This window comes from Hydra viridissima, unplaced genomic scaffold (genome assembly GCF_058129835.1).
Source record: "Hydra viridissima isolate aposymbiotic clone 2 unplaced genomic scaffold, HvirCarnegie_v1 scaffold_18, whole genome shotgun sequence".
Taxonomy (NCBI): domain Eukaryota; kingdom Metazoa; phylum Cnidaria; class Hydrozoa; order Anthoathecata; family Hydridae; genus Hydra; species Hydra viridissima.
The window spans coordinates 336869-353976 of NW_028324317.1; the positions used below are offsets into that span (position 1 = coordinate 336869).

Genomic DNA, 17108 nt, shown 5'->3' on the forward strand with positions numbered 1-17108 from the left:
TATCATTTACCCCTCTAAACTAACAAACTATAAATCAAAATGGATTTCCTAACTTAATTCCATAACCATGGATTTAAGTTATAAAAAAAAATTGATGGATTGATTTAACAACGCTGAAAACTACCTTACCCTTTCTGATCTTCAAATTTTTTTTTTTCCCGCTTGTTTCTCTCATATAAGAAATGAAAAGCTTTGGATGGTCTCTTTTTTTGTGTGTCAGAGAACGTTCGCTCGATTCATTCTTCATTGCGCACATGTGGATGCGGATGGCCGATGAACCCCAGCCAAAGCACATAAAGTTGGATACATCTTTGGTGCGTATCACAATTATAGACTTCAGCGAAAGCAAAACTGATTTAGAAATAAATAAAAAAAGAGAAATTTGAAAATTGTATTTTTTTTAGTAAAGCTGTTGCTTGATTTTAACACCTTTTTTAAAAAAAATTGTTTAACGAGTGAATTCATCGTCACTTAAAAATATTTATTTTTTCTGTCATAGGAATGTATGTTATGATAAATAGGGATGTGTATATTTAAAGCTAGATAGTAAAAGACTAAAATAAAGAGTTACAAATATTCACTGGTTAAAATATAAATCTATTTTGTTTCTTTTTATCTGTTAAAGTAATAAATTAAACGTAGCGTAACCTGTAAAGTAAGAGAAAATATGATGATCATGCTAAGTAATAAATTATAAAATGCACTCTTAAATAATGTAGAATTCTTCATCGATTAATATGGCTGTTAGTTCTGCTGCTGTCCCACTGACTAATGGGGATTTCAAAAAGCTTTCTGCTCCACTTGATGAAAAGTCACCTTCAAATGAAACCACTAAAATAGAAGAAATGACAAGCAAAGATTATTATTTTGATTCTTATGCCCACTTTGGAATTCATGAGGAGATGTTAAAAGATGAAGTCAGAACTTTGACATACAAAAATTCTATGTACAACAACAAACATTTGTTTAAAGATAAAATTGTACTGGATGTTGGCTGTGGAACAGGAATTCTATGCATGTTTGCAAAAAAAGCTGGAGCAAAACATGTTTATGGGATTGACATGTCTTCTATTATTGACCATGCTAAACAGATTATCATTGCTAATGGTTTTGAGCATGGTATGTGCTATCAATTAGTTTGAAAACAGTTATATTTTAAAAAACTAAATTTCAAGAAATTTCTTACATTTAGCCTAACACTTAGCTTGAAAGATTAAACAACCTACATCTCTTGATTAAAACTGAGACTTGCTGATTTCAAGAAATTTCTATAAGTTAATTCTCTTTAGATATCACTCTTATAAAAGGAAAAGTTGAAGAAGTTAATCTTCCTGTTGATAAAGTTGATATAATCATCAGCGAGTGGATGGGATATTGCTTACTTTATGAATCAATGTTAGATACAGTTATATTTGCAAGAGATAAATGGTTAAAGCCAGGTGGATTGTTGTTTCCTGATAAGGCCTCCATGTTTATAACAGCCATTGAAGATCGAGATTATAAAGAAGAGAAAATTAATTGGTGGGATAGTGTATATGGTTTTGATATGAGTGCAATCCGAACTGTGGCTCTAAATGAACCCCTTGTTGATGTAGTAGAAAAAAACCAAGTTGTGACAGATTCTTGTTTAATTAAGGTACTATTTATGTTTTAACATTTAACATGTGGTTCTATGTAATTTAATGTTGGTAATAGTTTAACAATTAAATATCATTAATGATCGGTTTGTTAAAAATATCATATGGCTTCTTAAAGCTCTTTATTATCTAATTTAAAACCTTTTCATAGCAGCAATTCACATGTTTGATCTCAATTAATTTTCAATTGTGCTCTATTTTCTCTGCACCTTTTTTTGTTCTTTTGTCAGGGAAACACCTCAGACACTGCTCAGACTTGCTTAAACTGTAACTTTTTCTTTAGGAAAGGGGGGAAACTTGTCATAAGTGTTAAAACTTAACACCATAAGTTTTAACACTGCAAGATGTTATGGTTATAAATAATCTAGAATGAATAAAGACTTCATTTAGTCTTTTTAGACCTAATAAAACAGTTAAACAATCCAGTTGTTAATCTGTTCCTTAAAATTTAAATATGACTTAAGCTCTATATAAACTTTAACGAACAGATAAAAGTTAGAAAAGTAAGGTGTTCAGAGGGTAGGAGGCAAAACCATAGTAATCGTGTTAAGTGCTTTCTTGGAATTATGCAGATAAAATGGATCATGTTAAAAAGTGATTCACAGAAACAATTTTGATTGCATTCAAATTAAAACAGAATTGTAACCATGTTTATATCCATGTTGAAAATATTAAGGTTGTGTAAAATATTTTTTCTAATCAGAATCGTCAAAAACTTTAATAGACCAGAATAATTGAAATGAATTCTTGGTCATTCTTTTTTCAAATGTAAGTGTTTAAATCCACTCAAAAACTTTAACAATATATAATTTTAAAGAGAGGCAAACAGGTTACATACTTTTGACAGGTTCTGTTATTAGCTATAAGTAAAACTATTTCTTTTACACTTTTCCATGTTGAAGGTAAAATTTAAAAAAAAATTTTTTGTTCAGAAACTTTTTTTTTGTAATTGAGAAATATTTTAGTGATAAAAAAGATTCATCATATTACTTAAAGGCTAGCCATATGCTCACAATTTACAATAACAATAGCTTTTTAATTTCTTTCAATAACTTTCAATAATTTCTTTCAAAAAAAAGTCCTTTAAGGTTGCATCGCAGTACTTGATTCTTGTATAATTGTTTTCCAGCTGTTCGATAGTTAATTGCTTTTTTGTAAAAGCCAACACATCTTAAGAGACATGGAACTAGTACATACTCCATGAGCATAAACATACGGCTTATTAAAGTGATAATTAGCTTTATTTAAACATACAGATGAAGAGAAAAAATTTTCTTTTAGGACATTGATTTATCAACAGTAAAAGTTGAAGAATTGAATTTTACTGCCCCATTTACAATCCAAGCTCGAAGAAATGATTATGTTCATGCATTTGTGACATACTTCACTGTTGAGTTTTCAGCTTGTCATAAACGGACTGGCTTTTCAACTGGTGTGTAGTAATTCAAGACTTCTTTTTGTGTTTTTTTTTTAATATAGTTATTTTACATTAATAAAAGCTTGTGTAATTGTAGGTTATTGGAGATAATATTGGTTCTGTAAAGCAATTTAAAAAATAAAGAGCTGGTAAGGAAAGTCTTAAGCGTTACTTGCATGGACCATATCCCTGGCATTAACATTTTTATTCCCTTTCTCTGGCATGAGGAGGAAATAATTGTGAAATAACGCAAAAAAAATTCAAGATCTTTCCCAGTTAGGCTTTAAAGGCTTAAAAAGAATTAAAGACAAAGTTTAATAAAAAAAGTTCTCAATCTAAATCCATCACCAGTTTTTAGCTGTCAATTCCAAATTGTTTTTTATTTTAGGACCTGAAAGTCGGTATACTCATTGGAAGCAAACGGTGTTCTATATGCCTGATTCAATTACAATAAAGCATGGAGAATCAATTCGTGGTCACTTTGAAGTTGAGCAAAATAAAAGGAATAAAGTAAGATTTTTGTTCACATGTCCAAATTTGTTGTGAGTTAAAATTAACTCTACAATAATTTATTATTATTTATATCAACTATGATTATTTTTTAATGCTGTCAATGAGTTTAGGATTTTATTTTAAATTTATATAATTTTAATCGTTGAAAGTAGATGTTGTAACCTAAAACTGCTTTTCTGCACAGGAAAATAGACCATTTACAAAATGGATATCAACTAAAATAGTTTGAAAAAAGTTTGATTTTCTTTTGAATAGTTAAATTTTAAGTAAATTTGTCTTTTTTCCAGCGTGATCTCGATATCAAACTTTCTTACGAATTCGATGGTGAACTGATGTCTGTTGCTGATACACGAGAATACCGAATGAGATAAATTTTTTGTTTGAATATAATTTTGTATAAGTGCGGCCACGTTTTCCGCAGAGCTGTTGATAGCTACTACATGATGGCAGTCAACGCAAGAACTATCCTATATTTTTACTGAAAACACAGGATAGTTCTTACGTTGTGACATCTTTCGCAAGAAAATGTATCTTCGATTTACGCCATAATTTTCAGAGTGATATTTCTACATCTTTGTGGTATTTACGCTATTGAATTTTGAATCTAAGTCGATATTTTATTTAATTGTAGTTGTTAGTTATAAAGCATATTGTTAAGCTTACGCTGAATATTTCTATATCATAAATTTGAGTCACGTTTAGAATTCATCTCTTTTTCTCGATTCAATTTTCAAAATAAGCGGTTTTAAGTGGTTGTTTTTGCATTTCGTGTAGTGCTACAAATCGTTTCTGAAAAACTCTAATCGATGCTTCTATAATTCCTTTATTAAAGTACTTCTGTCTAGATTAAGAAATTTATAGCAACTTTATATTACACTTGTTATGTTAATAAATATTGAAAAGATTTATTGTTAAGTTTGTTAAAATTGCACGCATTTGCTTAATTCACCGCTTAGGGTTAGGGTATCTTAGTGTGTTGCTGACTTTTAAACTCATGGTTTTTTAAATGCTGCATTAAAAAGTGCTCTGATGCTTCTATAAGGTCTTAATGCGGTTCAAAGTCTAACTCCGTTAGGATTTAACTAGACTAAATATTAAATCTAGTAAAGTGAATTAAAGTAAAAAAAGACCTTAAACGATTTTTGCATGAATGCTTCACTCAAGTTTTAAAAAATGAAATATATGTATGTTAGTAAATTTAGGCAATTTTGGGGGAAGCAAAGTCTCTTAAAAATGGCAAATGAAAAAGGAAGTAGAAATAATTCTAGTAGAGGATGTAGATTCTTATAGTGTAATAAATAATTATCCCAAATTTAGGATCATTTTCTTTTATCGTTTTGAAATTATCTTTCTCGCCCTAAAAAAAGATTTTCAGAAAAGCCACAACTTGAAAAGTGATTAAAAAAGAAGCCACAATGGTACACTCCATAACAGTATGTGCATTGTACCTGTTTTAATTAGCAGTTGCATATTCATCAATCCACAAAATATTTCTAAGGCTGTTAATCCTTCATCTATTTCGCAAAAGTCAACAATAGCTCGTGAAACGACTTACGTCCTACACACTTATGGTTAAGTCGACCATGTTCAACTGTAGAGTTCTTTTTAGCTATAGTAGTAGAAGAAATTATTATTATTTATTCTTTTTAGTAAATTAAATAAAATTATTTTATAAATTAAACTTCGTAATAAAAGTTAAAATATTAAGATTTTGAGGATCTTGATTTTTTATTTTATTGATCAACTTAAACTTTTATTATGACGAAATCTTTTCGATGAGTCCTTTCTTTTTGTTCCTTCCATTACACTTTTATTTAAACAAGATATAAGAAAAACTTGACCGGTACACTAAAATAATAATCAAACTTGATTAGAAAAATAGTAAGCAAGCAGTGTTGGGTTTCATAAATGCACTTAAACCAATAAACACAAAGTAATAGTAAGATAAATGACTATCACTTTTAACTTTGAAAAATTTAATCTTTTCAATTTTAAACCTGTACAACCATCTTTTTTTTTTGTTTACCTGTACAACCACCACTTCATTTTATTGCTGTGAGGGCGGTGTTTTTTTTTAATATGTTGTGTTTGTAAAAGATTTGTTATGTTAGGGGTGTTAGATGTTTATGATTGGGGTGTTAGATGTTTATGATTGTTGGATGTTTATAGTCAGGTTTGTTTTGAGGCGCCTTCGGCATCTTTGTGGAAGTATGCATCTCGTCGAATGATTTGTGAATGAACTGTGTATGTTATTTATTCATTTTTTTCTGAGAACCTTTTGCCAATTTGATGAATTTTGCCGTATGGAATGAGATTTTTGTATTCCTGATAATTTTTTTTTTTTTTTGCTTTCATTTTTCTTTCATTCTTCACTTTTTTTCATTAAAAGTTTTTATTATTCTTATCAAAGAACATTGCACACAATTCCAAATCATAAATATTCTTCACAATTTAAATATTTCAATTCTTCAAAATGATATTTATTGTTTAGAGGAAACTTGAAAATTTAACTAAACTTTTAGGTTGTTGGATTCAATTGTACCTGAGAGAAGCTGCTTAAAGTCTGGATGCTCTGCATTTCTATTGTATCGGTTCCAATGAGTTTTGAAATTTGAATGAAAGGCTTCTTGTTGCTTGCTCACTGAAGAAACCAATTTTTTAGGCTTTGAGAAACTCGGAACATAATGAAACACAATATATAGGTATGTGCGTATCTGCCATTTACGGCACCGATTTTAAAGATAAAATCTGTGACCATTTTTTCACCGCGTGCTCGATGTAGGTGTCGTATGGATGGATTTTTCTCGTCTTTTTTTTAGAATTTTTGTATTGATTTTAAAAGTAGAGTGTTGTAAGTTTACTTCAATTTTTTTTTTTTTTGCACTTACAAACTTTTTTAGTGATTTCATTGCTATTGAAAACTTCATTCCTGCTCTGGAAGTGAATTGACATTGAAGGGATGATGGGTCTTTTCTCTAACTTTTGAATCAATTTTATATATCTATTTTCTATGTACCTGCCAAATTTCATAAAAAAATAATGACACGCTCATATTCTATTTTTGCACGCAGTAAAGGTACCAAATATTCTTCTGTTGTAGAGGTTGGGGGGGGGGGATTTACAATTATGAGCATTTTGTGTATTTAATTTTTTATTCATTGAAAAATTGTTTTTTTAGTAAAATGAAACTTTATTTAAAATATTGGTGATTTTTTTAAAGTATTCAAAACGTGATTTACACACAAACACACACAAAAAAAACCATATTCTGTTATTAGTTGAATAAAAATATAACCGAGGCAAAGTAATGCGCTATAAACTAAACAATGAAGTTCAATTATAAAACCACCGTAAGCCGAACGCTAATTTTTTAGGTTGGTTGAAGTTTTCTTAAGCATTCCTTATAATGAATTTTTGTCACTTAAATGGGCATAACTTTTAGTAAAATCATTAGTTTTTTATGAAATTTTCACCATCGTAATACTGATTTAAAGCTCTTTACAAAGATGTATAATAATTAAATAGTTGAATAGTTTAAAAATTTTGCACACATACCTACAATATATGCTTTAGAGTTACAGTGATTAGAGGGAGACTTTTGGTAAATATTTACTGTAAACATCCAAAATTTTTGGCGCATAAACAAAAACAAAAGTATTTTTATGGGAAGAATTCGCCGCAGTGCAATCAATTTTTTTGACAAGATTTTAAAAATTACATTTTTTTCATGCAAGAATAAATATTTATGAAAATCTAAAGCAAAAGAGTGGCAAAAAATAAGAAAAATTCAAATACAAAAATGTTGATTTTTGACACGTAAAGCTTTAATGATAAACTCTTAATTCGATTAGTAATTAGATACTAAACTCTGAATCGAATTAAATATGGGGGTTTGAAGGGTACAAATAAGTTTTAAGGGATTTACAAAAGATTACCTAACTAGCATTAAATTGCATCGGACCATTTTGTAACTATATTCATATTGAAGCGTTTTTATTTCCCATTGGATTGGTCTCTGAAGTTTCCTATTTGCAAATGCTGTTAGATATATCATAACTGGATCCACTTTTAGGCGAAAACCAGGTTCCCTTACAACTTTTTGTTTTTTGGAGTTGCTTTTTCTAGAGAATTTTGGCTATTAAAGCTTTGTCATGTCGTCCATCTAAATAAAGGCCTTACTGAATGAAACAATTTTCTTTCGATTTTGAGGCCAACTCTTTTTTAATTCTTATTTTACCCTCGATATTTTGTTTCTGCCTGTGAAGAGGCAGGTATCTGATTCCGATATTCAACTAAAATCTGGATTTTTGACACTTGGTGACTGATTGATATTTTCCATGGTTTCATATCACTAACGGATGTATGGAGGTATGAATTTTCAGTCTTCAAAGCAATAATTTTTGAAGTAAATGAAAAGTATGGTTCTTTGTTTTCATCAGTTTCGAAACGGATGCGCCATCTTTCGTGGGCGCAACACCTTATAATACCCACATGCACTGGCAGAATAATAAAAAAAGTCAATTACAACGTTGCATACAACATTTTGTTCGCAGCAGTCGCAAGTGTAAACGTTGCTTGTAATGTTTGCCTTGAACAAAATTTCGTTCGTTCCAAATTTTGATTTCTAATGAGGTTTTAATGTTAGTTTAATTGGTTATTCAACTCATGGATCATACAGCATTAAGACTCAAATTGTTGAGTTTTAACGGATGTGCGATGTGTCAAAGCATGACACAATTAAAGGTAGTTTGGATGGCCATTCATGACAAAAGGTTTTATGAAGAAGTTTTAATTATGAATGGCCGGATGTGATGATGAAAAGTTATAAAAGCCTAGTTCTTATTGGAATAGTTTTTCTTTTAAAAAAAAAAAAGTTTGTGACAGTGAATAACCAGTTTTTATCTTTAACAACCAACAGTCAAACAACGAATGTATTTCGGTTTTTTACCGGAAATTTCTTTTCTTTTACTGGAGCTTGTTTCAGCAAAAGTGGCACGCTTTAAGACAATTTGCTTTCATCCAGGTTATGTATCCGCTTGATGTACAATAACCCTGATTTGCAAAGGAGCTGCAAGACGAGTCGTAATCTTTGCAATCTAAAATAATTGAGTGGATCAAAAAAGCATTTTAGTAAAAAAAGACTATTTTAGTAAAGAGGAACATTAAAAGTAAAAAAACGCAGTTTAAATCTTTGCAGACACTCATTACTTAATACCTGGCTCTGGAAGAGTCAAAGTCCCGCAAAATCCACAAGTTTTTCTGCAATTAATTTCCGCCCACTGTTTTGTTGTTTCACAATATCCTGCTCTTCGGTATTGCTCACAATCATCTCGAACATCGCTACAATCACAATCGCTGCAGTCTCTGTAACGGATTTTGTTTCCTACGCAATCCTTACCATTTCCATTTGGAGCAGGGTTGATGCAGTATCGTGTTTCTTGTCTCTGGCAATTTTCCTAAATCCATATAACGTCAGTCTTAGAATTGATAAAACAAAATTTTATAAATCGAACAAAAATACCTTTTACCAATTAAGAAGAAAAATTATTTTCTTTATCTATTTTGAGTGTATGATTTTAAATCTCATTTGGTATTTTTGAAAAGGCTCTCAGCATGACTATGGGTTTATTGCACCCCCTCATCCTTTTTTACTTATTAGAGAATATGAAAGGTCGTTAAATGAAAGATAATGAATTCATTTTAACTTTTGAACGACACAAAGAACTCTAATTTAAGGTTGAAAAATGCGATGATCATTTTGCCATCTTATCCACATAAATTAAGAAAAGCTCAGACAAAAACTCAGATAAGAAATCCGGTATCATTTCATGATTTGTGAGCACCATCATTGTTTTTAATTTAGATTTTGTTTGATAATTAAGTTGGTTCCATTTGGCCCGTAGTAACTCTTTATATAAATGTTTTTTTTTCTTTAAGATTGGAAAAATTCTTATATCGTTAAACCCAATTCAAATTTTTCGAGAAATGGAGTGTGATGGACTGGGGTGGACTGGGGTGGGTTTATTGCCCTATAAGCTCCACCGTCCCTGAAGTAAGAAAAAATGTAATATTTTCTTTCTTCCATGATAAAAATGAAAAAAAAATTTTATTTTGTATTTTAATGTTGAGGATTATAAACATGAGCTTTAACTTTTTACTCAACTTAATTTATGTTAATTATTCTTAACTTAATTTATATTAATTATTCTTAACTTAATTTACATTAATTATTCTTAACTTAGTTTACATTAATTATTATTAACTTAAGTATATTAACGATGAAAAGTAAGAGACAACCGAAACAGGTGGACATGTGAAATTGCATGAAAAACAAAACAGTTACACAATGAAGACGCAAAACTTTTATAGCAATAACGACTAGTAACTCAATTGTATTTACACCGATAAAATGATAACATTTTAATTTGTTTGGTTCGCGACGATTCTGTAATTATAATATGATTTTCACAAACAAGTCGAGACCAGAGACAAATATTTAAAAAAAAGATAACTAGTTAATCTGTTTTAGAGAATGACTCAAATATAAATTAAAAATACTAAGCGAACTTGAAAATAAAATGTCTAGGCTGCAACAACAACTGATTTAAGATGCATCTCCGGACACCTAGAAAAATAAGGGTTTAAAAGAATAAAAAGAAGAGAGAAAAACGGGGAAAAGGAGAGAAACGAAAGAGGGAAGAAGAAAGGAAAAAGAGAAGAATGAAGAAGATTTTTATGTTGAGATAAGAAGATTTTTATGTTGAGATAAGATATAATATTTTCTAAATGACTTTGACTGCATTTGAAAAATATTAAAAGAATATGTTTAAGTATATATTGCTACTGTATACTATTTGATTGAGAGATCATTTCAAAGTTGTAATTTGAATGAAGATTTTGTTGCTAAAGTCTTATGTAGATCTAAAGTGTTGGAAGTAAGCGAGTTAACCATTACATGAAGTCAGCGAGTCAACCGTTACATGAAAGGGAGACACACGCCCATACACACTGAGAGCAACCCACTAACCCCACCATAAACACTCAAACTCCTAACATAGCCAAACTTAGCATAAAGACCAAAGAAATGCCTCCTTCACAAAAAAATGATGTTAATCGGTATTCAGCCAAATCTGAAATTAATCAGTGAATGAGAGCTGAAAATGCCTCAAAAAAAGCTGCATTAATTGAATCAGATGAAAAGCTGATAAAAAAGGAGGAAAAAATGAAGGCTGATATTGTCTCAAAAAAAAAAAACTTGCATCAATTGATGAAAAAAAAACGACGAGAAATATGTTTAAGCAGCTTGTTTGCTTTGTCTACAGACAATATTCTGAGTTTTACAATTTTAAAATAAATCTTAAGTAAGCTTTTCTAAATAGTGTAAAAACAAAGATTGCATATGACAAACGCTCATATTTTGGTCGAGAGACTTTACTATGTTTCAAGCATAATAATTAAGTTTTTTTTTATTTTAAAAATTAATTCTTCTAATATCAATTATTTTACACTCTTTTCAAGGAATTTAAGTTTTTACATGAAATAGTGGCTAAATGTTTCTGATTTTCCGTCCGTAAAAAAAGCATAATTACCATTAATACTTTAGCGTTCGGTTAACTACCGATTGCTATCGGTTGACTATCGGTTGACTATCGGTTAAAATGAATAAAAAAGTATTTTTAGTTTACTTTTGCTTTTGAGTTGCAAGTTTATGAAAAATTTCTAGAAAACGCTCTATTAATACAAATCAGTTAAATGGTATGATAGACATTATGCTTACTGAACATTCCGAAGCTTTCGCCCATTCTGTCCAGCCACCGTCTACAACTGGTTCTGATGATAAAGGAGGCAAATTTAAGACAATTTTTACTTCTGCAGAATTGCTTGAAGGTGTTAAATCTGATAAAGTTGGATATCCAGCTATAAAAACATTAAATTTCATTATTACTGTAATAAGTTTTAACTTATAGAAATATACAGAAATATACAGAAATATAAAGAAATATATATATATATATATATATATATATATATATATATATAAATGTATACAAATGTTTTATGTATTTCTATTAACTAAGATTAATAGAAATATATAGAACATTAATAGAATATCTCTATATAAAGAGAGGGAGAAATTATTATACTTTCTCTCTCTATATATAGAGAGGGAGAAATTATTAATAGATATTTCTATTAATAATTTCTCCCTCTCTATATATAGAGAGAGAAAGATTATTAACGGAAATGTATAGAAATATATACACAAATACATGGAACATTCAAAGAAATACGTAGATTCACGTATACAATTTGTTATAATAATAACGTGTAGAAAATGTTCTATAAAAAAACAAAAAAAAAAAAAAAAAAACAACAAACAATGCTAAAGAACTGTTAAACTCTTGTTTAAATGAAAATTTAACTGCATCAGACCTCTGACAGGTTTTTTTATGAATTGGTTTAAATTGGTTGTCTGAGAGTTTCCAGGGGGTTTGTATTGAGCAACAATCCAGGTCTTTCCAAATGCAGTTGTGATTCCAACACCTACTTTGGTTGTTGGAATCCATAGCAACTGTTGCATATGACCAGCATATATGTTATATCGAATATTTTCGAAGTCATAGTTTGTGCTTTTTCTCTCCCTACGCGACGTAAAATGATGTATATTTATAATTTATGCAGGCATATATTATGCATATTTCAAACTATGCTATGCGTTTACTAAATAATTAATCTTATAAGATATAATCTAATAATATTATAATCTTCAACTTCATAAAGTTTTATTTTAAAAAATCGAAAAACAAAAATTAAAAAAAATTTAACTTACATATACCAATAAAGGACTGCATTGCTGCATCGTTGAGATACATCTCCTTCCATTAAATACACATTTTCTCCGTATCTTTGATTGTTCTCATCAATGAAGTTGCCTGGAGGCTGTCCAGAGTGTTGCAGATTCGTGTTCATTAGTGCTAAGTGTATTGCCCATTTTTCAGCTTCGTAGGCAAGGTCATCATCCCATTCCAGCTCAGCAGTGTTATGCCAATCTCTTCTAATGACATTGTGGGCGAACTCACACGCCTCAGAATCCCGAATGACTGTTACAGTAACTTCTGGTTTTCTTTTCACAGCGCTTTCTGATGCAAAAATCAGTGCACAGCACACCAGCGCGAGAAGAACAACCATTTGTTAGGTGTAATAGCTTTAAAAAATGTAACACATGCGATCAAAAAAACTTATATTTTCTATATCTATATTTATATCTGTCTAACACACACACACACACACACACACACACACACACACACACACACACACACACACACACACACACACGCACACGCACACATTATTGATACTTTAGTCTTGACATTTGATTTCTATCAACTCGTTTCTTAAAAGCATGCGGATTAAAGTAAATTTAAGCGAAGATTAACATTTTTCAACATTTTAAGATAACGTTTTTACGTCACATGAATTTATGGTTTAAAAATATAATTGAAAAACACCGGGGTTCACCGGTCACAAAAAAAAACTTCTTTCTCAACACTTGATGCTAATGATTATTTTCTGATTTTCTATATCAAAAAACAACTAAAACATTCTTTTATTTTGTATTTTTTTACAACAATCAATAACATTTCCTTCTTCTTATAACTGTGTAAGCAGCTTTATTAAGTAAGGTGTGGTCGTGGGGATGGAAAGGAAGTAGCATTTCAGTTTCGTGGTCAGTATCTCTATGGACTTTACAGCAATCCAACAGATTTTGTATGATGTTTTGAATGGTTTTTTTCTTTAGAAAATCATATTGCAATTGGTTTTATTCGTTTGTAGTATAGTATTTATTTATGTATTAATTTATTTACATAGTATTTATTTTACATTACTTATTTACATCCTTTAAATTTAATCATATGGTCAGTATACATTCATTGGAGTCTTTTCAAATAATTGACCGATCTTAAAACTATGTGTCATTTAATAGCGCATTAAATGACATAGTTTAAAAGCATTATTTGTTTAAAAATAATTAAGTAGCGTAAATTATTTATATAATAAAATTCTATTATTCATCAAGTATAAAATAGCACAACTTATGTATATACACAAATAACAATTCTTTTTCATAAGTCAAAATAAATTATACTTCTTTATACTTTTATGTTGAACACTTAAAACAAACAGGAAGAAATCATTCACATTAGAATAATTAGGACAGCAGACACAGCGAATTTTTAACAGCACTCATGGTCCAGGTGGACTGAGTTTAGGAGTAAAAATATAAAGCCTAATGGGAGTCTAAACACACTTTTACACCTCTATTGCATGAAATTTATACCTCTATTGCGTGAAATTTACACCTCTATTGCATGAACTTTATACCTCTATTGCGTGAAATTTAGCTCTTGTTTAGCAATTTTCTAAATTTTTTCCTCAATACTTTGAAGACAATATTTTCTTAGCTTCATTTTTCGGCCAGTGACAAATTTTCAGAGCTGCTCAACACTCACATAAAGCAAATTGGACAATGAAAGTCGTTCATGTTTTTTTCCAAAAATTATAGAGCAGACAATTAGAAAAATTTATTGGAACTATGGTTAATAATTTTTCAATTCATGGGTTGCAGAATAAAGCGCATGCGCCACATGCTCATTTTTGAAAAAAATTAGATAACATGCGATATGCAACAGCAATGTGTTTGAGAGGAGTCAGGAAAGTGACTATTTAAAAATTGAAGAAAAAAGAAAAAAACCACCCTCTGGTTGCGCAAACTTCATCAAAAAAGATACAGACAAAATGATTAAATTGTCCGTTGTACAGGCTTGCTCCGCACGGTAAGTTAATTTAAATCAATGTATAACTTTCCAGAACGATTCAAACAAAAGATACTTTGCAGACGAATTGAGTTCCAGCGCAGGGAGTCTGTGAGCTAATTTCACAACTTTTTTTAGACCCGAGATGTAAGACAACATTTTTTTAACAAAAAAAATATATATATATATATAAAGTATTTAACTTCGTAAATATAATCTAACAAATAATTTGTATGTACATTCCCACGAGAAACATGTTTATTCCCACGATTAACAATCATTTACTTTGTTATGTGATAACAGTTTAATATGAAAATAGAATAAAAAAAGAATAAAAATAGATAAAATTTGATTGAAATGCTCCGTTCTTCAAAAAATCCTCTGTTAGCCTTGATAGCAGCTTGATAATATAAACGTGACATTCATTTCGTCAATTTTTTAAGGGTGTCGATTTTAATTTCATTTTTGCTGCTTTAAAGAGTGCTTGGGTTACATTTCTTGAATACAAATCTTAGTCTAATTAATCGTTTTTCTCAAGGCAGTGCATTCAACTTTAAAGACGATTTTAATTAAATCACTATCCTTGTTGCTCCTATCTTGTTGTTAAAATCAAAATCCTTGTTAATCCCAAAAAAAGACTCCATGTCAACGACTTATAAACTCCATGTTTAACCGCTGAAGCAACATACTCCTTCAATGCTTCCTCTACGCATCAGCGAAATTCATCACTTCAAACCAAATGTTTGAAGTAGCGATTAATTAGCATAAAAGACTTTCTGAGATTTATTAATTGTCCAATTTTTGTGTTTTCCAGCCCTCTCAGATTATTTGATTATTTTTTTGTGGGCGTAACTGTGGTTTTTTCAAAACAATTCTTTTGTTTAATCCACCTTCTGTACAACTTCGTTTTTTATTTGAAAATAGCAAATTATTTATTTGAAAATAGCTCAAAAATAGTTATAAAAACAAATTTAACAACAGCGTTATTAAGTTTTGTAAATTATGCCTCTATTCATATACCATTGATGACGCCTCAATGACGCTATAATACTAAAAGCAGATCAGTCAAGTAACAGACAAAAAAAAAAATTCATAGACATGTTTATAACTCTCCAACTCTTTTCGAAAAAAAAATTATGATGATGTTGAAAAAGAATAAAAAAAAAAGAAATTAATGAATAATTTAAAAAAATCTTCGGATATTTTTATATTTTTATATAAACAACGGTTTCTCGATTCGCTGCGACGTTTATTTTATAAATATTAACATATCGTCACCAAAAAGCATTACAATTAATGTTTATTGTACAAACCGCCGAAATACGCAGTAAATCAAAACTATCAAACGTTTTTCCAATATTAAATGTTATTCTTCGTTTAAATACATTTTTATTTTATTTAATTGGTTATTTGGAAAATAATTTCTTATCGTCTTTTTTAGTTTATGGTGACAGGAAACTGTCGTGTTGTTTTTATCATCCGGTACATTAATAGAACTTTGCGACAGCGATTAAAAAGCGCGCAAAATTTAAGCGAACGAACGTCATGGTCAGAACGAGTAAAAAGAGAGATGAACATAAAATCTTTAAAAAAATCTTAAAAGGAAAATTTTATTAGCAATCAAACATCTGTTGTTGTGTCAGAAGAATTTTTTACTGAGAACCTCGATTTCTTTCAATCTGGTTTAATTAATCTATTATAATAGAAGTTTTAAATTGCCGTTATTTTAGTTTGCAATGCTTTTTTGAGTGAACTATTTGCATCATGAATACAAATGAAGAGATATACATCATAGTGGGGATGTTCGGACTTCTGTTATTATTTACTTTTATTTGGATGATAGGACCGTATGTTTCGTGTTGCTGCACTTGCTCGTGTAAACCAAAAGATGGCGACTTAGTTTTATTGGAAGAAACTGGAGAAGTTGGTACATCTTACAGCTCTTTTGATTGTGGCTGTTGCTATTTTGTTTACACAAGAACCTTTACCGAAAGAAATTTAGTTTGGATAAATCGTTGCTTTAAGTCAAATAGAGGCGTTTCTACAAACGATAGGTGCGTCATTTGCTTAGAGAGTTTTGAACGCAGTATAACCGTGTTAAGTTGTAAACACGGCTTTCACGATAAGTGCATTCGCAAGTGGTTATTCGAAAAGGAGTCAGGTTCTTGCCCTTGTCCTTTATGTCATAGAAATATACCGTCACAGAAAATACACTTGGGGGTTGTATCGAATCGCCCACATTATCCAATAACGGTTCCACGTGTTTATCATGGATATCCAAGAGTAACTCAGTTATAAAATTTTTCTTCAGTTATCCACTCTTTCTTAAAGTTGCTAATATCATATTATTGTAATCACATATTTAAACTTCTTTAAGTTAATACTTGGGATTAACTGAAGGTATTTTGTTTGCTTAAGTCTTTTTTTTTTTATCAATCATCTTAAAACTAAATGATATTTATTCATAAAAATATATATAACAATAAATTGTATAGTTATGTAAATAAGTTGTATAGTTTAATTTATTTTGTTTGTTTAAAAATATGAGTTCTGTACATTCTATATTAAAAAAGGTCTCCTTGAACAACACCTGTGTTGCATTTTCACCCGCAGGACTTTTTCCTAACCCGCAGGACTTTTTCCTAACCCGCAGGACTTTTTTGCCCGTAGGACTTATTCGTATCTAGAATAACTTAAAGCTTTTTTTTTAAGACTGCCTTAGAA

General features: G+C 29.9%; 2 protein-coding genes and 1 pseudogene across 2 annotated transcripts; 1 reads left to right on the forward strand and 2 right to left on the reverse strand.

Moving 5' to 3' along the window:
* LOC149876693 (uncharacterized) overlaps positions 1 to 17108 on the reverse strand; it is a 615724-nt pseudogene that overhangs the window by 121985 nt on the left and 476631 nt on the right.
* LOC149876699 (protein arginine N-methyltransferase 1-like) lies at positions 205 to 4493 on the forward strand. Its single transcript, XM_090075061.1, has 6 exons — positions 205 to 314; positions 720 to 1119; positions 1290 to 1636; positions 2919 to 3069; positions 3443 to 3564; positions 3855 to 4493. The coding sequence occupies exons 1-6, from the start codon at positions 255 to 257 to the stop codon at positions 3936 to 3938; spliced, it is 1164 nt and encodes a 387-aa protein (XP_089931187.1). The 5' UTR covers positions 205 to 254; the 3' UTR covers positions 3939 to 4493.
* Positions 8442 to 12818, reverse strand: LOC145191673 (uncharacterized). The gene is made up of 5 exons (XM_090075062.1): positions 12398 to 12818; positions 12001 to 12209; positions 11345 to 11484; positions 8783 to 9023; positions 8442 to 8663 (listed from the first exon to the last, which is right to left on the reverse strand). The coding sequence occupies exons 1-5, from the start codon at positions 12754 to 12756 to the stop codon at positions 8548 to 8550; spliced, it is 1065 nt and encodes a 354-aa protein (XP_089931188.1). The 5' UTR covers positions 12757 to 12818; the 3' UTR covers positions 8442 to 8547.